This window comes from Mesocricetus auratus, unplaced genomic scaffold (genome assembly GCF_017639785.1).
Source record: "Mesocricetus auratus isolate SY011 unplaced genomic scaffold, BCM_Maur_2.0 Super-Scaffold_100004, whole genome shotgun sequence".
NCBI classification, from domain to species: Eukaryota; Metazoa; Chordata; class Mammalia; order Rodentia; family Cricetidae; genus Mesocricetus; species Mesocricetus auratus.
Genome location: NW_024429189.1, coordinates 6,553,174 through 6,578,112, shown reverse-complemented (window position 1 = coordinate 6,578,112; position 24,939 = coordinate 6,553,174). Strand labels below are relative to the sequence as shown.

The following is a 24,939-nucleotide window of genomic DNA, read 5'->3' as shown; positions in this document are numbered from 1 at the left end:
AAAGGGAGGGAGGGTCTGACAAACAAGGAAACGCACTGAAAACCCAGTATCAGGGAATTTACCCAATATGACGTTATATGAATTCCAAAAACAGAACCAAATAAAGTGTTTAAGAGTGCAAGTTATGTAAAACTGTAAGGAACATCAAGGTGGCTTCTACAGAGTTCCCCTGCAGAGGAGAGGTGTGGTCAAGGTGGCAGAAATTGCTGGGCTGCACTCGGCAGCAAACAACTTCAGCAAGTACCCAGTGAGCGGCTGAGCTGCAGGTGCTGCGGGCCCCAGCAGATCTGAAGTCTCTGTCCTTTGTGTAGCAGCTGCAATGTCAAGTGAGTGTGACTGCCACCAGCAGGCTTCTGGGGCTCAGCTGCAGCTCACACACTGCTCTCTCCGTTGAGTAGTTGCCTAGGACACATGTACATGAGTACATGCTTCTCCCTCCCTCCAACCCTCCCTCTCTCCATCTCTCCATCTCTTTGTCTCTGCATCTGTCTCTGACTCTGTCTCTCTGTGTCTCTCTGTGTCTCTGTCTGTCTCTGTCTCACTCACTCTCTCTCTCTCTCTCTCTCACTCTCTCTCTCTCTCACCTAGAGTTATTCAGAATAAAACTGTAGGCCCAAGTCAGTCTAGAAGACAGCCTCACAGGTAGTGCGAGGCTGACACTCCTGCTTCTGTTACAGTGGTTCAGGGTGCCATGAGCTGAGGTCATGTCAGGAAGAGCCCAGCTTGGAGCCTGGGGACCAGAGCTTTGGGGGGAGACTGCAAGGCCACTGGAACATTCACCTGCCTTGAGTATGAGCTAGTGAGGATGTGGACTGGACCCCAGTTGATCACCTGCCTCAGGTGTGGGTGGTCATAGCTGGCCACCTGCTTCGGGAGTGGGTACCCCTGGCCGACCACCTACTGTGGCCAGGCACTCTGTAACTGTGGCAGCTCCTGAATCCGGATACCCTGCCTTCTGCCCTGTGATTTCCACAAAGCATGTGGTAGGTGAAGTGAAGCATACCCTGCATAGGAGGCCAAGCACCAAGGCCCTGGGACTCTCAGGACAGGACTGGCAATGTCATTTTCTGCTGCACCTACTAGGTGCTAGCTGGCTAGTTAGGCTAGACAGGCTGTCCACCCCGGCAGCTGTTAGAGTTTGCTCTTGGGAACTGGAGGTGCAGAAACTTCTGTAGGTAGGTGCGGTGTGCTAACTGCTGTCATCCGTACTGACGGAGGGACCGTTTGCTGTGTAGCAATAGCAAGAGTTGCCGATGAGGTGACCACGGAAAGCTCAGGATCTGTTGCATCCTTCATGATAAAGCACCACCCCCTGCCTCCCCTCAGACTACATCATCATCCTCCAAACCCTGACCCCAGAGTCTGGAAGGAAGAAGGCAGGCCAGCTGGGTTCCAGGGCATCACGGTCACTGTCCACACTTAGAGCTGCCTCTCTTGGCTGACAGAGCTAAGCCAGGACCACACATCAGGAAAAGCGCCAGGAGAACTCAGGGCCGCAGGCAGGGATGTGGAGACCCCAGCCCATGAAGGCAAAAAGCTTCAACAGAGGCACACCCACTGATTCCCTGATGGCTGGCCACGTCACCTGACTGCCACAGCCGTAAAAAACACAGACTCTAGGGAGCTACCACCCTAGAAGCCACACTGCAGTCAGCGGTGTCACTCCGAGTCTCTGTGACCACTGGCCATTGGAGGCCATCCTTCAGCTAGGTGTGTCACTTAAGCGTCCTGAAAAGTGCTGTGAATGCCACAAGCCCATAGACCGATTTTCAAGCAACCCTAGGGACCCTTCTGTCTGGCTGAAGGCCGTGCGAGGATTGGCAGACAGAGCAGGGGAGAGCACCATGGCATTGATACTGGAGAACAGCGCCAGGGGTGGCCTGAAGGCAGAGACAACTGGGACCCAGGAACCAGGATGTGGCATTTAGCTCCATCTGGGGCGTGAGATGCCTGCATCTCAATACCGAATCCAAGAGAAGAGGACCTACATGAAGGGGGAACACGGTCCAGAATGCACACATGCACACACACATGCATACATCCACAGTGTGCCCCACAACACATACATATGCCCTTTTCCTATGTTCCTATGTAGGGGGGTGTCTAACTTGAAGTACTACTGTAAGAGTGCCCTAGTCCCAGGTCCCTGGTCTCCCACCACCTGAGGAGGTCTGTTACTGCTCCTGCCCACAAGCCGGGTTAGGACTCAGGTTCATTCTTAGCACTAGTCCAGGATGAAGAGATCACCAGCATCCCGCAATGGGGTCTACCCCTCATGTACTGTGGGAATTTCTTCCATCCCCTAGGATTTAGCCATGACTCTGAACAATCCAAGCCAGGCTCCGTGCCCCTCAGGTCCACAGGTAAGACCACATACCTGACCACAGTGGCACCCGAGGCTTAAGAGGGCCAAGAGAGGATTGGCTGCAACGATGACTGAACATGTACAGCCTATCTGCGGGGAGACCTGAGTAGGACCCAGGTGGCTAATTCTTCCATGACCTACCTTGAGGCTGACAAAACCAGAAAAGAGCAGCAGGCCAGGATCCTGGCTCAGCCTCAAGCCACACGCTTGTGAGTGGTGGGCCATGTCCGAGGACAGGGGAGCAGTCAGACAGCAGGGCAGGCATGCGTGTTGTACCTCCAAAGACCTTCAGTGTTCACCCTCCCAAGGCTGTGAAGTGCACACATTATGCCCAATACATGGGCATAAGCAAACCCTAACATAAATACAAACACACACACCAACATTCATGGGCACACAAATACACAAATGCCACAGACAGACACAAATGCACGGACACACGCCTGTCTGCCTTAGCATACACAGTATACACACAAGCACACCCATGGAGATGTACACGTACAGTATATAGTCTTCCAGAAGACATGTGAATTCAGACAATTGAAGTTGATCCATAAACTCAAACTGCAGACAACCAAAGTGAGGTCACTACCCCTGTGTTTGAGAGATCAGATGTGGTTTTGGCACACCGGCAGTCAGGAACCTGGAAGCTACTCTACTTTCTGACCAAGGTCTTCACCTTGTAAACCATGGGAGTTGGTGATGTTGAGGTCCTGGGGTGGCAGTGGGCAGCTATGCTCAGCACCCATCCAGGCCCTCCCAGACTACCACGTGCCCCTCAGATCCTGGGATGTGCGATGATCTCAGCGCTCACAGCCTCCAAGCGCTTCATCCCACGCCACCTGCTCCTGAGCTTTTGTCTGCAGTGACTCATGGGAATGAATGGAACATTCCACTGACTGTGGGGGCAGCCTGGTGGGAGCTCTGATCTCACACTCAAGGTTCTTGGAAGAAACCGAGCTGCGCTGCTCTGGCCCCACAACAGGGACTGATGTGGGGAGGGAGCCCCAGGGACCTGGGGATGTCTCCAGATGCAGACAACAGGACAAGCCCCCAGGCTGCCCAGAACAAAAGAGCAGTGCCAATCTTCAGTCTGCCCACAGCAGCCCAGTGTGGAGAGGGTGGGCACACAGAGGGTCCCCAAGAGCCACTACAGCAAAGTTCAGAGGTGACCGGCAGTAAGGGGGAGCAATCTCTTCCCTCAGGACTTGGCGCACCCGGAGACAAGACAACAGGGTCCCCTTGAAAGTCCCCACCCAATCCAAACACCTGACCCTGGGGAGGAGGGGGAGAAGGAGGAGGGGGGAAGAGTGGGAGGGGGAGGAGGGGGAGGAGGGGGAGGAGAGGGAGGAGGGGGAGGAGGAGGAGGACGGCACCTAGTCTCCAGCACTGCTCTGGAAACAAGGCCCAGAACTACGTTATTTAGGGCCCCACCAAGCTGAGAATCTCCCAGAAAGGATCCAGGCAGCTGCCTGTGCTCTGAATGGAGTTGGGGCAATATGCCCAATGAATTGGATTAATTACTCAAAAGCCAGAGAAATTTTGCTTCTGCCAGGAAAACCACTTTCCTCTTTAATACAAATTCCACTCACAGTCCTGCCAGCCTCCCTCAAATTAGACCACAGCTGCAAACCAAGCCCAAAATACAACACTCAGGCAAGGGACAGAGGCACAGGCTATCTATGTGCTCCATGCTACCCTGTTCCCCCGCCAAGCGGACATAACTAAACTAGCAGGGGAAAAAGTCAGGGAAGATGCTGTCTGCTTCATCCTTCAAGGCCAGGCCAGGGCTGCCAAAATCCAAGCCCCACAGCTCTAGGGGGCCAGCGTGGAGCTCCTGGGAACTGGTCTCCGGGTCCCCCCTGAAGCCTGGTTCTGCCCTATCCATAGGGCTGCTTGTGGCCAGGACCGGGCCTTCTCTGCCCTCCACCGGTCCTGAAAGACAGAGGAACATCAGTGTGGTGGGCATGCACCCCAGACACCAGCAGCAGGCTGGTCACAGCACAGGGGCTTCCATTACCTTGCTCATTCTGCAAGCCCTTTACCCTCTGTGAGAAGGGAATTTTCTCTCTCCTCCCAGTGAAGGGGGATGAGCCCAACCCTGGTGACCCTACTCTCATGACTTAGGACACCTACTCATGGCAGAACCACAGCAGTGTCCCTCAGCACTGGTCCCTAAAGGCAGTGAAGACATATAACACATGCCTTGTCTATCACACGTCCTGGTGGCCCAGTGCATTACAGAAAACACCCAGGACTCCACACAGTCATTTCCACATGTGTTCACCCAGTCACACGTGGTCACACTCTACCTCTGTCCCTGCCAGTCATCCTGATCATCACCAGACAAGGAGAGGGAGATGACATGGGAACCTTAGGTCAGAGAGCAAAACTGGGCCTGGGCACAGTCTCCCTAGTCCTGTCAGGTTGGACACAGGCCCTAGGGTCAGGGCCTGTGTGGGGAAAGGCAGCCTGGGCTCACAGCCCCACTCACCCAACCACCAATCAGGATTGGTGGTCAACAGAAAGGGTGTTCCATCCACCACGTCGGACCCTGTCCCTGGGGTGTATCTGGAGATGAGAAGATCCCTTAGTGGCCACAAGTGCACCTGGGCATCAGAAACTCAAAAGAAACCAATCCCCATCCTGCAAAGGTACTTCTGACTCCACGGAAGCTCAGCCTGCCAGGACCAATTGTAGAAATCACAGCTACGGGGTGCTGGCCCTAGCCATAGGCCTCTGCTGAACAGCAATCCATGCTGGCTTCTCTAGCCATGGCCCCATCCCTCCCTCTCCCTCCCACACCCCAGCTGGTGTGTGCTCCCCAAACACAAATTTATTTCATCATCAGCCCAAACAAAAGACAATTAGGACACAAAAATGTTTTAGAAACACATTATCAGAGAGCCACATGGTGAGTCTGGTTTGGGCCTGTTGCCTGGGCCGCCTCTCAATGTGGGGTAGAAGTCAGGACCAGAAGCTTACAGAAGTGGAGAAGGGCACAGACCAGTGCTGGGCTGAAGACAGGCAGGTGATGGCTGCCACACACAAGACGGACGGACGAACGGACGGACGGACGGACAGACAGACGCACTCACCTGGTATCAGGCACAGATGTCAAGACCAAGTTGGTCTCCTCATCCAGCATGCCAGGAGATTCAGTGTCCCTGGTGAGGGATCCCACAGGGTGCAACCCGCTGGAAACAGTGTCGTTCGTCTGGGGGCTGGCTAACTGCCATGAGTGAGGAAGCCAGGGTGAGAGCCCGGGACTCAGGCTGGAAGGCTCTGAATGGAAAGAAAAGTGGTTAGCCCTCACGGTTTAAGCCAGCACACATGAAAGCCAGAACAGAGAACCAAGCAGGGGAGTGTCCACAACCAGGTGTCCTACTTCAGGTCAGGACAGGTTCCTGGAGAAGGTAGTCCCCAGGCCTTGGATCACTCATGGGTTCAAGGCCAGGAGTTCACCTCAGCAGTGCTCCTGTCACCTCGAGTTCCTCCCTCAGACTGGCTGCCTGTTCCCAGGACCCCTACACCTGCGGCTGCTTGGAAGTCCTGCCCAGGCAGCTGACACTTCTAAACACGGCAAATGCATACGACAACAGACAAGACCAGCCAAGAGGGACAAGTGTAAACTGTCATCAGAGGCTCCCCACCTGGTGACTCACTGGTACCTACTGACCAGGGTGTGGCGCTGGGGAGCGAAACCCCATGTACTGGAGGTACAGCTGGAAAGAATGCAGGCCTCAGAGTCATCCCGATTTCAGCAAGGCAGGGGCGAGACAGCCAGCTGAGGCCAGACTCTGGACACAGGCAAGGCAGCCCCTTCAGCAACAGCGCCAACCATTTAGGGGTCAGAGGTCACCTGGCCCACCCAGGGAATGACAATGTGTTCTAGGGTTTACCAGAGGGGGAGGAGGGTCTCTCCAGAAGTTCTGGCATGTTCTCCATGACTTGACTCTGGTCCATACCCAGCATCCCACAGCATGGGGGTTCCTGCGCCCTGAAAGAGTGTAAGAAATTAAGGAGCTCAGAGCTCTATAGACCAGAAAAGGAAGTAAACCCCATTCTTCCCAGTGTCCCGAGTCTGCTGACAAGATCACCCTGTGCAATACTGTTACAGCAGGCTCTCAAGGGACCATTATAAAGACCCGCTGGGCATGAGCAGTAACGTCAAAGGTGCGTGAGGGCTAAGTGCTACTATGCAGTTAAATACTATTGTTCAGACAGAGCCCAGGGCCAAGGACGGGCCACAGGGACACTAACCGAGCCGCAGATGCTTTTGCTATCCCGGAGTCTGGCTTGCCGTCCGCGATCTGATCCGCCAGGGCTACCTGTAACACGTTCCCCTGCCACACGTGCCACATCTCCTGGGAAGGCTGAGGAACCGGAAAGTTTAAGTCCATGCAAACCAGCTCAGGGTAGAGAAAGCAGTGACGACGTTGCTGCCCCCAGCCCAGCCTCCCCATCAGATGCCCAGAGATGCCCAGGGATCCCCTGGAGCTTAGCCTGGGCCCAGAACAGGGACTGACGCTCCACTCCTCAAACGGTTCTCGCGTCAGGCTGTATCCACCCAGCAGCTTGGCCGCAGGGCCTGGAGTCATCAGAACAGAGTCCTCCTCAAGCGCAGGCAGGGCTAATGTGCACGGGACTGTCGATCGGGATGCAGTCTTGAGCTCAAAGGGTAGGAAAAGTCTAAGTGCAAGTATTCTTGGTCTGAATCGGGCTCGTGGAGACCCTGAAACCCCCTACGCTGGCATCACAGGGGCGACTAACCAATCAACAGTGTTGTGGAGTGCACACTTGCCCCTCTTGTCTGGATGCATTGTGAGGGTGCAGATCATGGGGCCACTTTGGGCTGAAGGACGGGGCCCAAGGAGGCAAGGAGAATGCCACCCCTAAACAAGGATATCACAGAGCAGATGCACGGCAGACGCCCGGCAAGGCCCACCTGCTTACAACTCACAGGGAGCTGCTCCCAGCCAGGAGCCATGCTATGAGCCAGCTGAAGGAAGTACACAGCCATCTCCAGGACCGATGCCATGTCCTCTCGCCGGCCATCAAACTGAGGCAGCAGACCCCGCAGGCGCTCACAGCTCAGGGAGATCCGCCTCCTGCTTCACCAGAAGGGAAAGAGCTCCGGAACCCATGCCTGAGCAGCAGGGTCAGCCCTCCAGCAACCCGGCGGCTTCGGGACTGTTACACACAGTAACTATTGGCTGAGGACACAGCCCTGAGGCAGCTCGGCTCTGGAACCCGTAAGGGTTAACTCAAGTCGGGAGTCTAGCCTCTAGAGGATGACTACACTGGCCTGTGGACCACCAGGGTTTCAGAACAAAGCAGCTGTAGTGACGCCCCTGCCTTCCTTCCACAAGGCTGAAGTTTACTAGGGGATCTCGTGTTAATCCCGGTTGGTCCAAATGGATAGAACCTGGTTAAAACCACGGACCTAAGCTCCTCCGCCCTTTCTTTGAAGCGCTGTCTATCCTGAGGCTGCCCTCACCTGCGTTCTCTCTCGCTGACCACGTTTCTCCGAAGACTGGAGCCACAGTCTGCAGCGGCCACAGGACCTGTGCGGGGGCGTAAGCCCTGTGAAGGAGTCTGTAAGCTGTCCCGAGTCGCAGGCTGAGGAGTCCTGCTGCAGAAAACAGAGCCAAGACCACCTGAGAACCCCACAAAAGCCACCAGCACCCCACATGGAGAACTAAGCCATTTGGGGTGAACTCTGGAAAAAAGCGGCAGACAGGCCTGGGTCATCCAGGAATACCACCTTGCCAGCCCATGACCCCTTCCCGGTCCCTCCACGCCAAGATGGGGTGCTCTGCCCGGCTGTGCCAGGCAGGATCAAGACAGGAAGTAGCTCCTGGGCAAAGAAAGGCCTTGGGACCCAACTCTCTCAGAGTCTGTCAATCCACACTGCACCTGCATCCCGTGAAGCCGGAGACTCCATAATCCTCAGTGGTGCGCTCGCGGCCGCTGGACGCCATTGGCACGAAGTTGGAGGGAAGGAAGCAACACACCGGAAGCCACAGATAGCCCCAAGCGCTGCCCACCAGCCTGCTCTCTCCCCACGCTGCCTACCCCCGGCAGCGCAGCATCTCACCAGCACCTGGAAGCCCGCTGGCACACAAGCGGCTCGCCACCTCCGCCCCTCACGCCTGCCCACCTCGTGCTGGGCTTGCCCCGCCCCTCCACGTGTTTGACTCACTGCTTCACGTGCTGGCCTTCAGGCCACGTGACCCGACTACAGTCCACGTGATGGCTTGCAGTCCGGGTTCTGGCCCCGTTGCCAGAAAGTAGCAAAATGATTCCACCCGTCAGGTCTCTAGCGGATTTTTAGGGGCGTGGCCTGCCGGGTGCCCGGGCCTTTTTTTGCGCTTTTGCCAAGAGTTGGTTCCTTCCTACTCAAGGTAATTCTGTGCCTACAGCTCTCTGGAGTGGCCTCTGAGGCTATTTGGAGCCCGGCCCCGTCCCTCAAGAAGCTCACAATCTAGCTGGGAGAGGGAGGCTGGCCCACTGTGTAGGTGACACCTATGGGATCCTGGCCAGTCACAGGAGGTCTGTAGGGTGTCCAGGCATGCCCTCCCACATTGTTCCTTCTAGCAGGAGTTCTTCCCAAGTGCACTGTTATTACCCACACTACAGGATCACCAGAGCCAAGCAGCACCTGCCCTCCCCTGACTCACCTGGCCTGCCGTCGCCAACCTAAAGTGACTGGCTCTACTTACCAGCAAACCACAGAGCTGCCGTCATTTAAGCCACATGAGCCCTGGGTCCTGCTGTCAACCACATGCACCAGCCACGACCAGGAAAGTACCAAAGTTTGGAGACCCCCCCCCATCTGGAGCCCGTCATCAAAAGCTCCATCCCACCCTGCAAGTGTCCCTCAGCAAGTATTCCTTGGGTGACTGGGAGGTGGGAGGGAGGAACGGGAGAGCAGGGAGAGGCCTGAAGGGATGAGTCGTGGTGAGGGATGGGTGTTGGGGATGTGGACATTCCAGCGGGGACTTCTTTCTTGGGGTAGTTGATGGAGATCACTACACCTGTCCTGGGGAAACTGCAAGAATGGACAGGCAGCCCCACAGAGCAAAGGGCGTTGCCACAGAGTTGGATCTCTTGCCTCTGCTTCCAGCTGGGGTCCCGGGTGGAGCCATGGGTGATGGGGCTGGGCATCAGCTGGAGAAAGGTGATACCGGGGAGATGTAGGAGCAGTCTTACCCCTCTCTTCATCCGTGCCCTGCTCAGGCACCAGGAAAACACGGTGGTTGGCCCAGCCAGGGCCGCAGGATGGCAAGGAGAGCCAGAGGCACTGCTGGCATGGGCCCACGAGCCTTGGACTGAAGAAAGTCCCTGATTCTGGGGTGGGGTGTGGCGCAACAGCCAGGACTTGCTCTTTGCACTGGAGGCTCAGGGCAATGGACCAACCTCTGAAACTGTAAGCAAGCCCCAATTAAATGCTTTCTCTTGCAAGAGTTGTGTGGCCATGCAGCCCTCACAGCAACAGAACACTGGCTAAGACAGTCTTTGGAGAGACTTGAAGGTGTAAAGTCAGGGGCCAGCATTCTGCGAACCCTCCAGTATATTGACCTGGGCCCCCAGGAAGAGACTGGGTTAGACACGCCTGGAGAAAATAATGGAAGTTGGCTTAACCCCCACCCATCTTCTGGGTATCCTGTGTCTCGTCTCTCCTGCCCCCACTCCTCACTGCCACAGTGTTGGTTTGGTGAGGGTTATTCAGAACACTGGACCACAAAGGCTCCTGGGACCCAGAAGGCCCACAGTCAGGTTTCAGGGTGTCTTGTGAATACCCCACCTACCAGAGTGTTGTCCTGAGTCACTGGGCTGTAGCACCTGAGGTTGGGACAGCACCCTCTCTGCTCCCGGTTGGAAGGTGATCATGTGACTGGGGGCCAGGCAGAAGTCACTGTGCTACCTGAGGTCTGCACAGCACCTCAGCCTAGCAGGCTCCTGGCAGTGGGGCACCACCTAGGGCACTCTGCCCACTTTAGCACTGTTGGGAGAGGAGGAGGAAGGGGAAAGCTGGTGGACACAGCAGCAGCAGCAGCGTGGTGTCATCGATGCTTGCCCACTTTAAACGCAGAGGCCCTTCTCCTTCCCAGTGTCCCACACAAGCCTGAGTCACCCAAGTTAGGGCACATAGCCCTGGGGCACCACGATTAGGGTTTCTGGCTGTTAAGGGTCTCCTTTCCAGCTTTCGGAGTGAAGAGCTGAAATTCAGTGAGGAAATGAGTGGTCCCCAGCAAAGATGTACATGAGAGTCAAGACGCCCTTTCAGGTCTCGGCTTGGACCAGACACGGACGCCTTAAGGGTGCGATCGGCAGGGGGCGCGCGCGGCCAGGCGCCTGAACCAGGATTTCCCGATTTTTGTTGTTGCCCCGGCTCCCCAACACACGCTCGCGCGTGTACACACTCACACAATCTTGGAAGAAAAAAAGACTAAGTGTCTCGGGGCAAAGTGAAGAAAGGGCGATTGCGGTTTCTGACTCCTGCCCCACCGCGGTTCTGCAAGTCACTTGAGGACCAGAGCGCATCTGGAAACATTTGCTGACAACGGCTCACGGTGCCCCCCAGGTACGGGCTGCTGCACCACCCCGCAGGAGTTAGCACCTTCCCGTGGAACTTCCCGTTGATTCCCCTGTTGTTTCACGCTCCAGGACACCACCTCCTATCCCCTTGTGCCAGAACCTCTCAACCTCAGGATCCTCTCTGAAGCCACTCTTGGGGAGGAGCCTTTGTTTGGACTAGCCAGCTGGTGCCACAGGAGTGCACTAGATGCCGTGGTGACCTGAACACAGCCATTTCTAGGTCCAGAACTTAGAGTGCACAGGCATGGGTGGCATGAGGGACTGGAGAGGGATAAGGTGAGTTGCAGAGAACACCTCTCCCTCATACCCACCCCCCTGCAAAGAGTGCTCAGTTGCAGGCTCGGGGAAAGATGCAATGCATCCCACAAGATGCTTTGCATGAGCATCACAGAAGGGGACTCCCCAGGGCAGTTCCTCCCAGGCACAGCCCCTGGGACGAGGGTGGGTGTGAGCTGGCACAAGACAGTAGTCAGTGGTGGTTCTCTGCTAGTCACTTCTTAGCAGCTACTGACTGTCAACCCCTGTGAGGAAGGGCTTCCAGCCAGGGAGCCAGCCCTTCTAGACAGCAGGAACACATAGCTTTACCTACCCAGTGACCATATGCATGCCGCACTTCCAGCCAGGGAGCCAGCCCTTCTAGACAGCAGGAACACACAGCTTTACCTACCCAGTGACCACATGCATGCCGAACTGGTGGAGAGGCACAGGGTCATCGCTGCACATTGATGGCTTTGACCCTGGTCCTGGTCCTCCCTGCTCCCTTCCCCACCCCTTTCCCTCCGGGTGGATGCAGCTAGTCTCTGCTTTTCTGAGGCCAAGCACACCAAAAGGCGTGTAGGAGATGCCACTGCTGATGGGGGACTGAGTTTCCCCTGTGTAAAATGAGAGGTGGAACAGCTGGTCTTTGAGGATCATTCTGGGTGAAGGTGCGGGTCTTCAGCTGGGGCATTGAGGGTTAGGAACACGGGAGGCAGTGTTGTGGCTGCAGCAAACGCTCTGAATGCCCGCAGTGTCCTTGGGAAGCAGACAGCACCTGGCCCTCCCCTGGCTTCCCTGGAGTCAATCAAATAGTGGCTGTCAGGCAGAGTAAGTCCAGGAGGGCTCTCTGTGACCTTGCTGTCCTGGGACCCTCTGCCACTCACCTCCCTGGACATTCAACCTGTCTCACTTCACTGCCCGAGGCAGTTCAAGCATGAACTCTGTGTCCCTGAGGTCTGGGCTTCAGCTCTAGGACTGGTGACATCTTCCATCTGGCACTGTCCACGAATTCTCAGTCCCACCCCCGTCTGAGCCTGGCCTCGGTCCCTGCAGAGATTCGCTCTTAAATCTGCAGGCGGAGCTGCTGTCAGGACTGGAGGGCTGGTGTGTTAGGCAGGGAGAGTAAGGAGAGGTGAGCCTGCACGGTACCGAGGCTGACAGTTAACAGTGGCCTCAGCGGAGGCCGAGGGTGGGAAATCTATGGGCAGATTCCTGTACCAGGACTCGCAGGCAGGGACAGTGGAGCAGCCCTGCCTCGGATATACCTCAGTTTTACAGGTGCTGGGAAATGTGGCATCCCACCCGCAGTGTCTGCCAGCCCTGTGCCAATGCTGCTCGGACAAAAGTAGGGGTCCAGAGAGGAGCTCTTGGTCCTTTTGATGGCAACTCTATATCTGAGCCCCAAACTCCCTGACTCCATCTATTGCCTCATCTCAGGGCCCTGCAGTGCGGCCCCAGGCCCCAGTGACCTCAGGGTCACTAGACATTGTTGTCTTCTGTCACGCTCCTTTTTGTGATTCAGGCAGGATTCTTCTGCCCCAGGTGACAGACACTATGACACAAGGAGGGGCCATGGCATTGCTGTCTCCACCCCCTACTCCCCCCACACACACACCTTGGTTTTTCAAGACAGGGTTTCTTTCTCTGAGTAGCTCTGGAATTCGCTCTGTAAACCAGGCTGGCCTTGAATTCACAGAGATCCGCCTGCCTCTGCCTTCTGAGTGCTGGGATTAAAGGTGTGCGCCACCACCGCCCCGGCCAGCTTAAAGCCGGAGAACTCCTCTCTGCCATCACAGTGCACTTCCCACCAGAGCTGGGACCTCTCCTGGAACTGTGTGTTCTGAACAACCTGGATCCCAGCCATCTTGGAACCTTTTTGGCCCTGAAGACTAAGGGCACAGAACTTGATCCTGGCCTCCAGCCAGTGTACATGTCTGGCTAGCCCTCTGGGTCTGTTAGGAAGCAGTGCCTTCCAGGGCAGCAGGAAGTGGTCCAGGCCCCATGGGAAAGATTCTCAAGGGCCCACATACAGCTCTGGCGGGCAAGAGACACAGCCAGACAGCTCTGTAACTGAAGTGGGGGAGCTCAGGATACCACAGGCATTGGGTTTCAGCAGCAACTCAGGAGAGCAGAGTAGGAGCAGGGGACAGAATGGTCCCCCGTGCCAACTGCAGGTGTTGCCTAGGTCCTTTTACACAGCATACTGAGAGTGCTAGCTTCGGCCACCAGTGATGTTGCTTGGACAGTCTGGCATGACATAACTCTGTTCTGTTGTCATGACTCATCTCCTCAGAGGACAGGTATCTTGGTGTGCTCACCCCTGAGGTTTCTTGACCTCATTTCCAGATGTGGAGAGATTTTTCAGATCTTGTTGCAGGGGCTACCAACCGCCAAAGGTTGCTCTTTGTCCTGGTAAACTATTCTGGGTTTCTCTGAAATGGGACAGTCCACATGGGTGAGGGGTGCCTACCGAAGAATTGTCTCCCTGGTCCCAAACAACACGCACTGAGAGTCTGTAGACCTTGCACATCTGTGTGTCAAGTGCCTGCTGTACACCCGGAGTGACTGTGTGTGACAGCCGGAAGTGGCCAGGAGCAGCCCACCAGCTAGCTCTGGCATGAGTGTGGGAAGCCCTGTGGGAAGAAACAAGGGCATCCCCAGCCCTGAACTTGGGAGCTGTACTGGCTCAGGAAATGAAGACGGTGTTCAGTGTTAGCAGCTTGAGTAGACAGAGGGAAGGCCTAGAGAGATGGTTCAGTGGTTGAGAGCGCTGGCTGTCCTTGCAGAGAAACACCTGCGTTTGATTCCCAGTACCCACATGGTAGTTCATAACCATCCATAACTCCGGTTCCCATGGACCTGACATCCTCTTCCGCCCTCTACAAGTGCCAGGCACCCACGTGGCTCATAGACATGCAGGTAGAAGAGGGGTGAGGAAGGAGAGGGTGAGGTGAAGGCAGGAGGACTGTTTGAGAGCGTGAGTTGGAGATCAGCTCAAAAGAAGAGGACACGGCATGGCTGAACATTACCCAGGACCTGAATAAATGACACCAGCAGTAGATGTGCTTCCGTGAAAAGGGGGAATCCCATGCCCCGCCCCCTCCAAGACAAGGATCTGGACTGTGAAGAGAGAGAAGGAAAATTAGTCTTCCCCAGGAATGAGCACTCTAATTGGTTGTTCAATACCAAGTGGTCAGCCCTGAAGTCATACACATACAAGCAACACTAAACAGTCTCAGCATGGTGTATTTATATATTTGTAGATGTATGTAACAATAACGACTTAAAGAGGTCATGGATTGGAAAGGGAGGGGTTACATGAAAAGGATGAGAGTGGTAAAAGGAGGAAGTGATGTGATTTTATTCTAATTTTAAAAACAATAAATATATTTTTTAAAAGAAAAGGGGACAGAACTGGTCAAAGGAGGAGCTCCCTGGATGAGGCCTTGGGGGGAGGGGGCAGGTCCTCCTCAAGAGGGGCCTATAGCTGCTCCTAGAACAGGGAAGAGGGGAGAGGGGCCAGTAGGATGACGTTATGGGAACAAAGGTAGCAGTAGGGGGTCCTGGTTCTAGGATGGGACCCCTGGGGTATCACCAGGAGCAGGGGGAGCAGAGGGGCCTGGAAGCCTCTGGGAGCTGCAGCCAGCCTATCCTTCACTGGTCTCAGTAACTGTGTGAGCATGAAAGTCACATGGGCATGTGGGGTTGGAGTAACAGCATCTGCCTTGAGACTTGGTAGTGACGGTACAGGTGGGCAGTGGTCACAGGGCTATGTCAGTGCCTCCCCACTCCTCCTGGCATCTGGGCAGTTTATTTTAAGCAGCCCTGTGTGAAAACATCTAGGACACAACATCTGTCTATTTACTTCTGTGACATGGTTCTTTCAGAGTGGAATTGTCAGTCAGAAAGATTTAAACATCATTAGGGCTTTTGCTGTGTGGACCCAGGAGGTGGGACCAGCTTTGTCCTACAAAAGCCCAGGGCACAGTGGCCTGGAAACCAAACCCAGGTGTGGAAGCAACTGACTCCTGGGCAAGAAGGCTTGACCCACACAACCTCCCCACATCTTCTGATTTCATAAGTTTTACCAGTTGTAGAAGGGAAGGGTTCTTCAAAAATTAGTTTACAAGCCAGGTATTATCATAGCCAATACCTTTAATTCCAGCATCAGGAAGGTAGAGGCAGGCAGATCTCTGTGGGTTCAAGGCCAGGCTGTTCTACATAGTGAGTTCTAGGACAGCCAGGGCTACATAGACCCTGTATCCAAATAAAAAGAAATCCCACATAGTTTAGACTTTTATTTGATAGTTAGATCATATGAGTTCGCTACCTTTTACAATTGCTCCTTTGGGTCTTCTTGATCTCTCTAGATGAGTAAGACCACATTCCCCAGGATGGCCAGCTGTCCAGGCACAACCAGAGCCAGTGAGAGCAAGGAAGAGCCTGTGTATGTTCAACAGATCCTAGCGTTGGTCCTTGTTCTCCGTGACTCCCTTACCTTTGAACCCCCCTTTGGGCCTGGTGTTTGCCACCAAGCCCAATGTCTCCGTTAGGGTTTCTATTGCTGCGACAAAACACAACGACCAAAGCAAAGTGAGGAGGAAAGTGTTTATTTCATTTTATATTTCCAGGTCACAGTACATCACTGAGGGAAGTCAGGGCGTGAACTCAAGAAGGTCAAGAAGAAGCAGATGCTACGGAGGAATACTGCTTGTTGGCTTGCTCCCTGTGGCTTGCTCGGCCTGCTTCCTTATATCATCCATTGACCTGGGCCTTCCTACATCAATCATCAATCAGGAAAATGCCCCTACAGGCCTATCTAGTGAAGGCCTTTTCTTGATTGAGATTCCCTCGTCCCAGGTCAACTTGACATAAAACTTAGCAGGCCACTCTACAACCTGAGTTCAATCCCCAGAACCCACATGGCAGAAAGAGAGACTGACTCCACAAAGATGTCCATTGACCACCACATGAGTACCAGGGCATGTGAACACCTCTCCAAATAAATAATAAGTGTCCTGAGCCTCCTCATGACTTCTGCCTTTCCCATACCTTTGATGCAGAACCAGGGGTAATGCTTCTTCCCAGGCCTGCACAAGGCCTGTGTTTCCCTGCAGCTGCCAGGCCTTCCGTCTTCCTTCTGGCTGGTTGATTCAGAGAGCAGCCTCCACGAGCCACTCTGGATGAATCTCCAGTCCCAGTGCAGCTCATCTGAGAATTCTGAGCTTTCATTTTGGGGTGAGGTGTGTGCTTCAGGAGCTGTCAGGGAGCAGCCACAGCTGACATGGACACCAAGCCCCTTCCCCTAGGGACAGATGCCCACCCAGCAGCCTAGTGGTTCCAACAGCTCTGGCGGTTTCACTGTGCACAGGAAGCAGCCAGACTTTCTGCCATGGTCAGCAGAGAACGTCTGCTGCTTCCCACTCATTGGGCACCAAGCCCGGCACTCAGCTGTCCCCATCACGGTGACACTGCAGTGTTGCCTTCAGGACTCTCTCAGATGCTCGAGGGGAGTGCCCAGGAGCATGCAGGCATGCATGCATAAACATACACACATGCATATGCCCATGTGCACACACATGCAGATGCATATCCAGGCACACACAAGCATGTATGTCTGGCTTTGCACGTACATATGCCTACATGAGTATAAATCTGTCCATGTGCAATACACATGTGGAAATGCACACAAAAATGTATCTATCCACATGTACACATACCCACATGTGTGTGCATGTACCCCATGTACATACAGTACACCTGTGCATATTGCTCACACAAGAACATGCATGTACATTCCATGCACACCTCTGTGCACATGCATGCATGTGTCTGTGTAGATACAGATGTACCCATCTCAGGCTCTCTGTCACTCACCGATCTGCAAGCTCCTTGAATGGGATGCCAGTGTAAGATGAATCCCGTCAGAGGAAACACCCTGCCCACAGAGGATGGTCCCATTCAAGCTCTTTGGATAGTCTGAGCACTGAGCACCTTAGATTCTTGAAAGGGATCTCTCGGGGAGAACATTTCCCCCTGGCTTTATGTGCTAGCCTTGTGAAGCAGTCTTTGCCTCCCTCTGAGGCCCACCCGAGGGAGTGGGAGGCCCACCGTAGTTCATGTAACTGAAATTGTGATTGCCAGACAAGGGCATAGTCTCTGCATGACATTCAAACTGAGAATCCAAAGAAATCCCCTCCTCTCTTGAGGGTCTTCAAACAGCAGATAAGTGTAGCTTTTGTTTTTGCTGTTGAGACAAGGTCTCACTATGTAACTCTGTTTAGTCAGGGACTCTCTCTGTAGACCAGATTGACCTCAAAATCACAGAGATCTGCCAGACTCTGCCTCTCAAGTGCTGGGATTATAGGTGTGCACTGCCACACTTAGCAAGAATTATATATCTATGTATCTGTGTTTGTGAGCAGAAGCTGTCGGGCTCGGTGACAAGTGCCCTTACCTTTTGAGCCATCTCTCCCGCGCCTAGTTTTTTCATTTGTTTGTTTGTTTTTTAATGGACCCCCATGAAGAGACCTGTGTCCTTGCAAACTTATCTGGGCTCCTGGGGGGATGAGAGCTCAGAGTGGTCTGGGGCAGAGCTGCTAGCTACTCCTAAATTATTCTGTCCAAGTCTCTGTAGATTGGACCTTATAAATAAACTATAATGAAAAAATCATGCCAAGGCCTCCTCTGGAATGGGGTGAGGCAGTCTCCTTGATACTCCAGGGTAACAGGGACACCCCCACTACATCATGATGCATGGCTCCTGGTGATGGTGATGTTGCCAGTATGTCCACAAACCCATGCTTCCCATCATGCTATCTGCCAGCTATGTCTTGCTGTCCTGTAATTTTCCCATCACTAAGGAGGCAGAATGTCTCTTCATTTCCTTATTGAATTCTCTGCTCATCTTTGGACAGCCACCCATATAGCCTGCCTGTCACTTTCTGCTGGACTGCTTCTCATTCTCTGTGTGGTCAGCCAGGTATTTTTGTGGTGATCATTTGTCCTTCCTTTTGTAGGTAGTGGCATCCCAGTGCAGAAGAGACTAGGAGTCAGTTCCCCTATGCTTTGGGGAAGGGGTGTGTATTAAATAAAAGGCTTTCCCTATACTAACATTTCTCTGCATTGTCTTCCAATCTTTTCCTTGGCTCGAGGCTATGAGGGAGGTCTGATTTGATTCCGTCCTACCTAGTGGCAGGCATGCAGCTCTAGGAGCGTGGGCTCTGGAGCCAAGAATCTGAACTCAACCACTGACCCTGCCAAGGGCGAGGGAAGAGCAGCCAAACAAGACAAGCACTGGGGATGAATAAACATCGAGGCTTAGTAAATTACCTGCACTCTCAGCACCTGTGTCCCCATCTGCAAGAAGATCATCATCCACCTGGCAGCTGTGACATGGCCATCGCCCACCTCGGCCCTCAGGATGTGTCCAGTGGTGTCACCCCCTCGCAGGCTGGCTGTTCCCACCCCTGCCCGCTTCCCAAACACTAACACAGAAGTCACCCCATCAAGGATGCTCTGCTGTGTTGGTCTTTTTTGGGCACCAGCCTCTGAGGGCTACCACCACAGTTATAAATCTGTGCTGGTTGTGGCCAAGATGAATCCCTACTTCGTCTTTTCTCACGACTCCGGTGGCCATTCCTGAGCATACTTTCTTCAGTATGAATTTTCAAAACAGTCTATCGGATTCTGGGAAAATAGTGTGCTCCTGGAGATGACGAGCACATCCATTTGTCGGAGAATAGGCTTGGGACCTGGAGAATCTGAAGCTGCCCTCCCATTAGGAACGGCTTTCCAAGCCACCTGGAGGAAACTGTGCAGGGGGGCGGGGGCAGATGGGGCCCTGGTTCAGTTGTCTGTGGCTGCTATTGGAAGGCTCTGTTCCCAGCACCAGTCTCTGGCTCTTTGCAGATATTGCTTCTGGTTTGTGGGTACCCTGAGGCTTGGCTCCTTTTAGATGGTGGTCCTGATTTATTCTAATTAATTTCCCTCTGGTTCCTCTTGGGTTTCTGTGTAAGTGGTTATAGCTATTGTGGACACAATTTCCAAATATCTTCCTTCCCAGTCTATACTCTTTCATCTTGGTGCCTGGGCAAGGTGTCCAACAGTGGGCAGCTTCCTTGCATGCTTCTGTGCCTCATTCAGGGTTACTGAGTGCCTGATGCCTAAGAGGCTAGGAGGCTTCTCTCTGTCTCTCTCTCTGTGTCTCTCTCTGTGTCTCTCTCTGTCTCTCTGTCTGTGTCTCTCTCTGTCTCTCTGTCTGTCTCTCTGTCTGTCTGTCTCTTTCTCTCTCTCTCTCTCTCTCTCTCTCTCTCTCTCTCTCTCTTTCCTCTCTTCATCTCATATGATCCTTTGCTTGATCCCTTGGTGGGGGAAGGGAAAGACAGAGACAAGTCCATCCTGGCCATGACGCCCAGGGGGCAGTGCAGCAGTAAGTCATGGGTTATGTGTTGGTTAATATTGCCAGTGTGACAGGTTCTAGAATCAACTAGGAAACAAACCTCTAGGTGTGTCTGTGAAAGATTATCTAGATTGTATCGGCTGAAGAAGTGAAAGAGCCACCCTAGATACGAGCAGAACCATTCCCTTGGTTGGCGCTCTGGACTTAGCAAAAGCATTTAATTGGGGCTGGCTTACAATACAGAGGTTTAGTCCATTGTCATCATGGCGGGAAGCATGGCAGCATGCAGACAGACATGATGATAGACAGGTAGCTGAGAGTTCCACATGTTGATCTGCAGGCAACAGGAAGTGAACTGTCCCCCATACTGGGTGTAGCTTGAGCATATGAGACCTCAAAGCCAATCCCCACAGTGACACATTCCCTCCACAAGGCCACACCTCCTAATAGTGCCATTCCCAGGCCAACCAATGGCTGATCCAGCTTGAGACCCATACCATAAGAGGGAGCCCACCCTGACACTGTCTGGAGGGCCAGGGCCTAGAGCCTGGACATCCCAGATGCCTAGGGTAGAACCAAATATGACTGGAAGTAGTCAATGAAACGATTCCTAATGATATTCTACTATACTCATAGATTGATGCCTAGCCAATTGTTATCAGAAAGGTTTCACCCAGCAACTGATGTAAACAGATTTAGAGACCCATAGCCAAACATTAGGTGGATGTTGGGGGAAATCCTGTGGAAAAGGGGGAGGAAGGATTAAGGAAGCCAGAGGGGCCAAGGACACCACAAGAAAACCCACAGAATCAACTAACTTGGGCTCGTAGGGGCTCACAGGGACTGAACCAACCACCAGGGAGCCTGCATGGGACTGCCTTAGACCCTCTGCACATATGTTGCAGTTGTGAGGCTTGGTCCTTTTGTGGAACTCCTAACAGTGGGAGCAGGGGCTATCTCTGACTCTGTTGTCTGCTTGTGGGACCATTTCCTCCTACTGGATTGCTTTGTTCAATCTTGATGGAAGAGGGGATGCCTAGACTTACTGCAACTTGATACATCATGGCTAGCCAGTATACATGGGAGGCCTGCCCTTTACTGAAGAGAAGGGAGGAGTGGATTGGGACAAAGGGAGAAGAGAGATTGGGGGTATGGACTGGTAGGAGAAGAAGGAGAGGAACTGTGGATGGGCTGGAAAATTAATTAATTAATTAATTAATTAATTAATTGAAAAATAGTGCAACTCCCTATAGGCCAAATATGGAGTCCATACTTATTTAAACCATCACATTCCATTCCCTGGCCTCCATAGGCTTGTAGTTGTAACCTAATGCAAAATGCATTTAATCCAACTTAAAGAGTCCCCATAGTCTATCCAATTTCAACAAGGTTTAAAAGTTTAAAGTTCAAAATCTAAGATTCATATAGTCTCTTAACTAGAATCCCCTATAAAATCAAAATCAAAAAACAGATTATACACTTCCAAAATATAATGACACAGGATATATATTACCATTCCAAAATGGAAGAAAGGGAGGATAATGAGGAAATGCATCTCTTGGGCTCGTTTCACTCTCTGTTAGCAGCTTTCCTTGACAGATATCCCATGACTTTGGCATCTCCAACATCTTGGGATCTCCAAGGTAATCCAGGGTTCACCTTCATAGCTTTACACAATGGCCTCTCTGAGCCTCCATGCAGGGACGCCCCTGACACACAGATGGCTTCATCAGCTTTCTTTAGTCATGGAGGAACATTCCATAACCCCTTTCTTCTATCCTTGATTCTAAAGCCAGAACTACATGGCTGAAGCTGCCAAGTTCTTCTGGTTTCTTGGGTTGGACTATGGCCCCGTATTCAATTGCATTTTCACCAACTTTCTGTTTTAGATGGTTTTCTTCACTGCCCAAACTTAGTTGTTCTGAAACTTTATCTGTAGACCAGGCTGGCCTCTGCCTCTGTAGTGCTGGGATTAAAGACTTGTACCACCACACCTAGCTCTAAGCTTTTTCCGACCTGGGCTGGTTCACCCCTCCTTAGGCAACCTGGTGGTCCCCCGCTCCCAGAGGTCACCATATTGATGCCAAACTTAGTGTGAACACCTGATCGGTATAACACACTACAGCCCAGAACTCCTGGACTCAATTGATCCTCCTATCTCCGCCTCCTGAGTAGCTGGGACTACAGGTGTGTGCCACCGTGCCCAGCAGCTCTAAGCTTTTCTTTCAATGCTTTTCACAAGTTGGAAGCTTAGCTGGACGGGTTCTTGCCCTAAGGTCATCACACCCTTTATTCCATTAAACATCAGGATTTTCTTTCATCTGTTTAATCGCCTTGAACACAGGACTCAACTCCATTCCACTTCCTGGTGCCCTTTTACTCCTCAAATTATGCATTTTGTAACTTTCCTTTCTCAGCTTGCTCCTTTTCACAAGAGATCCTTATAAGAATGATCATTGGTAACCACATGATGAGTCAACATTAGGCTATTTTGAGGTTTCATCTGCCAATAGGATTCATCTAAATCTCTTCCTTTAGCTTCAGGCAGACTCTTCAGACGAAGGCAAAAAGCAGCCACTTTCTCCACCAAAATATCACAAGAATGATCTCTAGGCAACACACTAAAATTCTCCTCTGAAACCTCTTGATCCAGATCCCCACATTTCAAAAAACTTTCAGCACACTGTCTTCTTTGTTCTTACTAGTGTGACCCATTAAACAGTGCTTAAAGCATTCTACTGATTTCCTAACCCAAAGTCCCCAAAATATGGCCAGACCTATTACAGCAAACCCCACTCCGGTGCTGTGACGAGATACCATGATCATGACAACTCTTATAAAGGAAAACATTTAATTGGGGCTGGCTTACAGTTCAGAGGTTTAGTCCATTATCATCATGGTGGGAAGCAGGGCAGCATGCAGGAAGACATGGTGCTGGAGAGGTAGCTGAGAGTTCTACGTGTTGATCTTCAGGCAAGAGGAAGGGAGCTATCCCCCACACTGGACACAGCATCTGAGACCTCAAAGCCCACCCGCACAGTGACACGCCTCCTCCAACAAGGCCACACCTCCTAATAGTGTCACTCACTCCCTATTGGCCAAGCATTCAAACACATGAGCCCCATCACACTGAGAGACCATTGTGTGAGAAAATGAAAGTGGAGCCTGAACTGCAGTGGAGACCCCAGGATATCGGAGATGCCAGGACCACAGGATATTAGCTGAGAGAAACTGAAAGTTTGGAGTGGAGATGGCCCACAGAGTTCCGTGTGCCTGAGGCAGCAGAGCTAGAAAAGGGTGGCTACCTTTGGACGGCAGCTGATACATCATGAGCCTCAGATGCTCATCATGGAGCTACAGGGCTTGGCCTGCCTCCCACCCACCTCTGTTTCAGATTCATTTTGGTCTGATTGTTCCTTCGTATGCTCCCATTCCTCCCTTTTGGAGTGGGGGTGTTTACTGCATGGCATTGTATATTGCAAGTATATGACTCTTTTTATATTTTATAGGAGCTCAAAGGTAAGAGTTTGCCTTGAGTCTCAGATGAGACTTAGGCATTTTGTTTTGTTTTGTTTTGTTGAGACAGGGTTTCTCTGTGTAACAGTTCTGGCTGCCCTATAACACACTTTGTAGACCAGGCTGGCCTTGAATTCACTAAGACCTACCTGCCTCTGCCTCCAAAATGCTGGGATTAAAGACATGTGCCACCACTGCCTGTCTAGACTTAAGCTTTTAATCAGTTTTGGAACTGTTAAATACTATGGGGATTTTGAGAGATGGCATAAATCCATTTTACATTATTAAACAGTTGTAAGCCTTTAGGGACAAGAGGAGAAAGGTTTATAGCTTAAACGTGATGTCTGGATGTCAAGTTGACAAGGGATGGACGTGTGGTGGTTTATATTGATTGTCAACTCAACAGGATCTAGAGTGACCTGGGAGATAACTCTCTGAATGTGTCTTAGAGAGTTCCTAGGTTCAGTTAACTCAGGTGGGAAGACCTACCCTAAGTGTGGACTTCATGATTCCATGGGCTGGGGGCCCAAATTTAATAAAAAAAGGAGAAATCGAACTCAGCAGCACCGTTTATCTCTCTCTACTTCCTAACTGGATGTTATGAGACCAGCTGCCTCCTCCTCCCCCTGTAACCATGTCTTCCCGACCATGATGAGCTGTACCCTTTGACTGTAAGCCATAATGAACCTTTCTTCCCTGAAGCATTTTGTTACTGATATCAGGATGGCTGTAGCATCAGCACTCCCTGGTCTCTGTCCTGAAGCATCCTTGAGCTTCTTACACTCCTGAATCCATATGCCCTCACCTTCTACAAGGGCTGGTAACAGTCCTACTTGGGCAAATAGTCTCATCCTTCTGTGCTACCATGTGACTCCTGGAGGTACCTAGCACTGAACACAGCTGCTGAGAGTTCGGGACATGATTTCATGCACAGGAGTGTCCTTCCTGCCGTGAATGCTGGGCCGTGTCCTCTGTGCCCTTGTCTCTCTGAATGGATCACCTAGACTGGTGACCGAAGACTAAGCTCTCCGAACGGTCTTTCAGATGACCTGGATAAGTTGCCCTAAGGCCCAACTTGAGCTCTGTCCCAGACCAGGAATTGCTGTCATTCACTAGTGCTGTATAGAGCACACTTACCATCCCGTTACTGTTCTACTATTCTACAATCACCCTGTGAGGAAAAACAGCATAGATACGTTCATTTCCAGATGAGGAAAGCAAGACTCAAGTGAAAGGACTTGCTTAGGCTATCTGCCCAGGCACAGAGTCCCTGAGAGGAGCAGGTAGCTCTCAGTCAGAGCTGACAAACTTTCTTAGGAGAGCAACACTGTCCCTTGCTGGCTCTGCCTTGACTTGGGATAGGGGTGGGGGTGGGGTGGGCGATGAGTCTCATAAGTTGAACTCCATACCTTAAGGATGGGCTGAGGGCCTGAGATGTGAGCAACTTCTTTGAGCCACAAAACACTGGATTCTTACAGAAACAGGCAGTCATCTCACACAAGATATATAAGAGATCAACTCTGATCCCAGCTGCCTCCTAGGATCTCCTGGGGTCACCAGGGAAGGGATGGGACGCAGATCAGGAAGTGGGGCCCCTTGAGTCCTGGCAGCTGGGCCAGAGCCATGCTCTCAATCCCACCTTTACAGACTCCCCTAGCTACCCTGCCCTGCACACCCCCAAATCTCCCCCAACATATCTGAGTCCCACTGTCCCCAGTGCCCAGGCCATGCAGTGAACAGAATCTCAAGCACATCGCCCCTACCATGGGCACTCTTCTAAGAGGTTCTGTGGCAC

General features: G+C 52.5%; 1 protein-coding gene across 3 annotated transcripts; it reads right to left on the bottom strand.

Moving 5' to 3' along the window:
• Positions 1 to 3,910: 3,910 nt before the first annotated feature.
• Positions 3,911 to 8,509, bottom strand: Sohlh1 (spermatogenesis and oogenesis specific basic helix-loop-helix 1). Of its 3 annotated transcripts, none has more exons than XM_040744869.1 (8): positions 8,285 to 8,509; positions 7,866 to 8,000; positions 7,314 to 7,476; positions 6,629 to 6,741; positions 6,268 to 6,365; positions 5,464 to 5,650; positions 4,860 to 4,936; positions 3,911 to 4,300 (listed from the first exon to the last, which is right to left on the bottom strand). In XM_040744869.1, exons 1-8 carry the CDS (start codon positions 8,347 to 8,349, stop codon positions 4,095 to 4,097), a joined length of 1,044 nt encoding a protein of 347 aa, XP_040600803.1. In that variant the 5' UTR covers positions 8,350 to 8,509; the 3' UTR covers positions 3,911 to 4,094. The 3 variants fall into 3 exon arrangements, with proteins under 3 accessions (XP_040600803.1, XP_040600805.1, XP_040600804.1); XM_040744871.1 differs by having other exon boundaries at positions 7,329 to 7,476; XM_040744870.1 differs by having other exon boundaries at positions 7,866 to 7,997.
• Positions 8,510 to 24,939: the final 16,430 nt, after the last annotated feature.

Bases quoted from the DNA above. Each gene is read 5' to 3' on its own strand.
- Sohlh1 (XM_040744869.1), bottom strand. From the start codon at position 8,349: ATGGCGTCCAGCGGCCGCGAGCGCACCACTGAGGATTATGGAGTCTCC. The intron at 8,001-8,284 runs GTGCAGTGTGGA...TGTTTTCTGCAG, and splicing joins TCCGGCTTCACGGGATGCAG to CAGGACTCCTCAGCCTGCGA. The intron at 4,937-5,463 runs GTGAGTGCGTCT...TCTCATCTCCAG, and splicing joins ACATCTGTGCCTGATACCAG to ATACACCCCAGGGACAGGGT.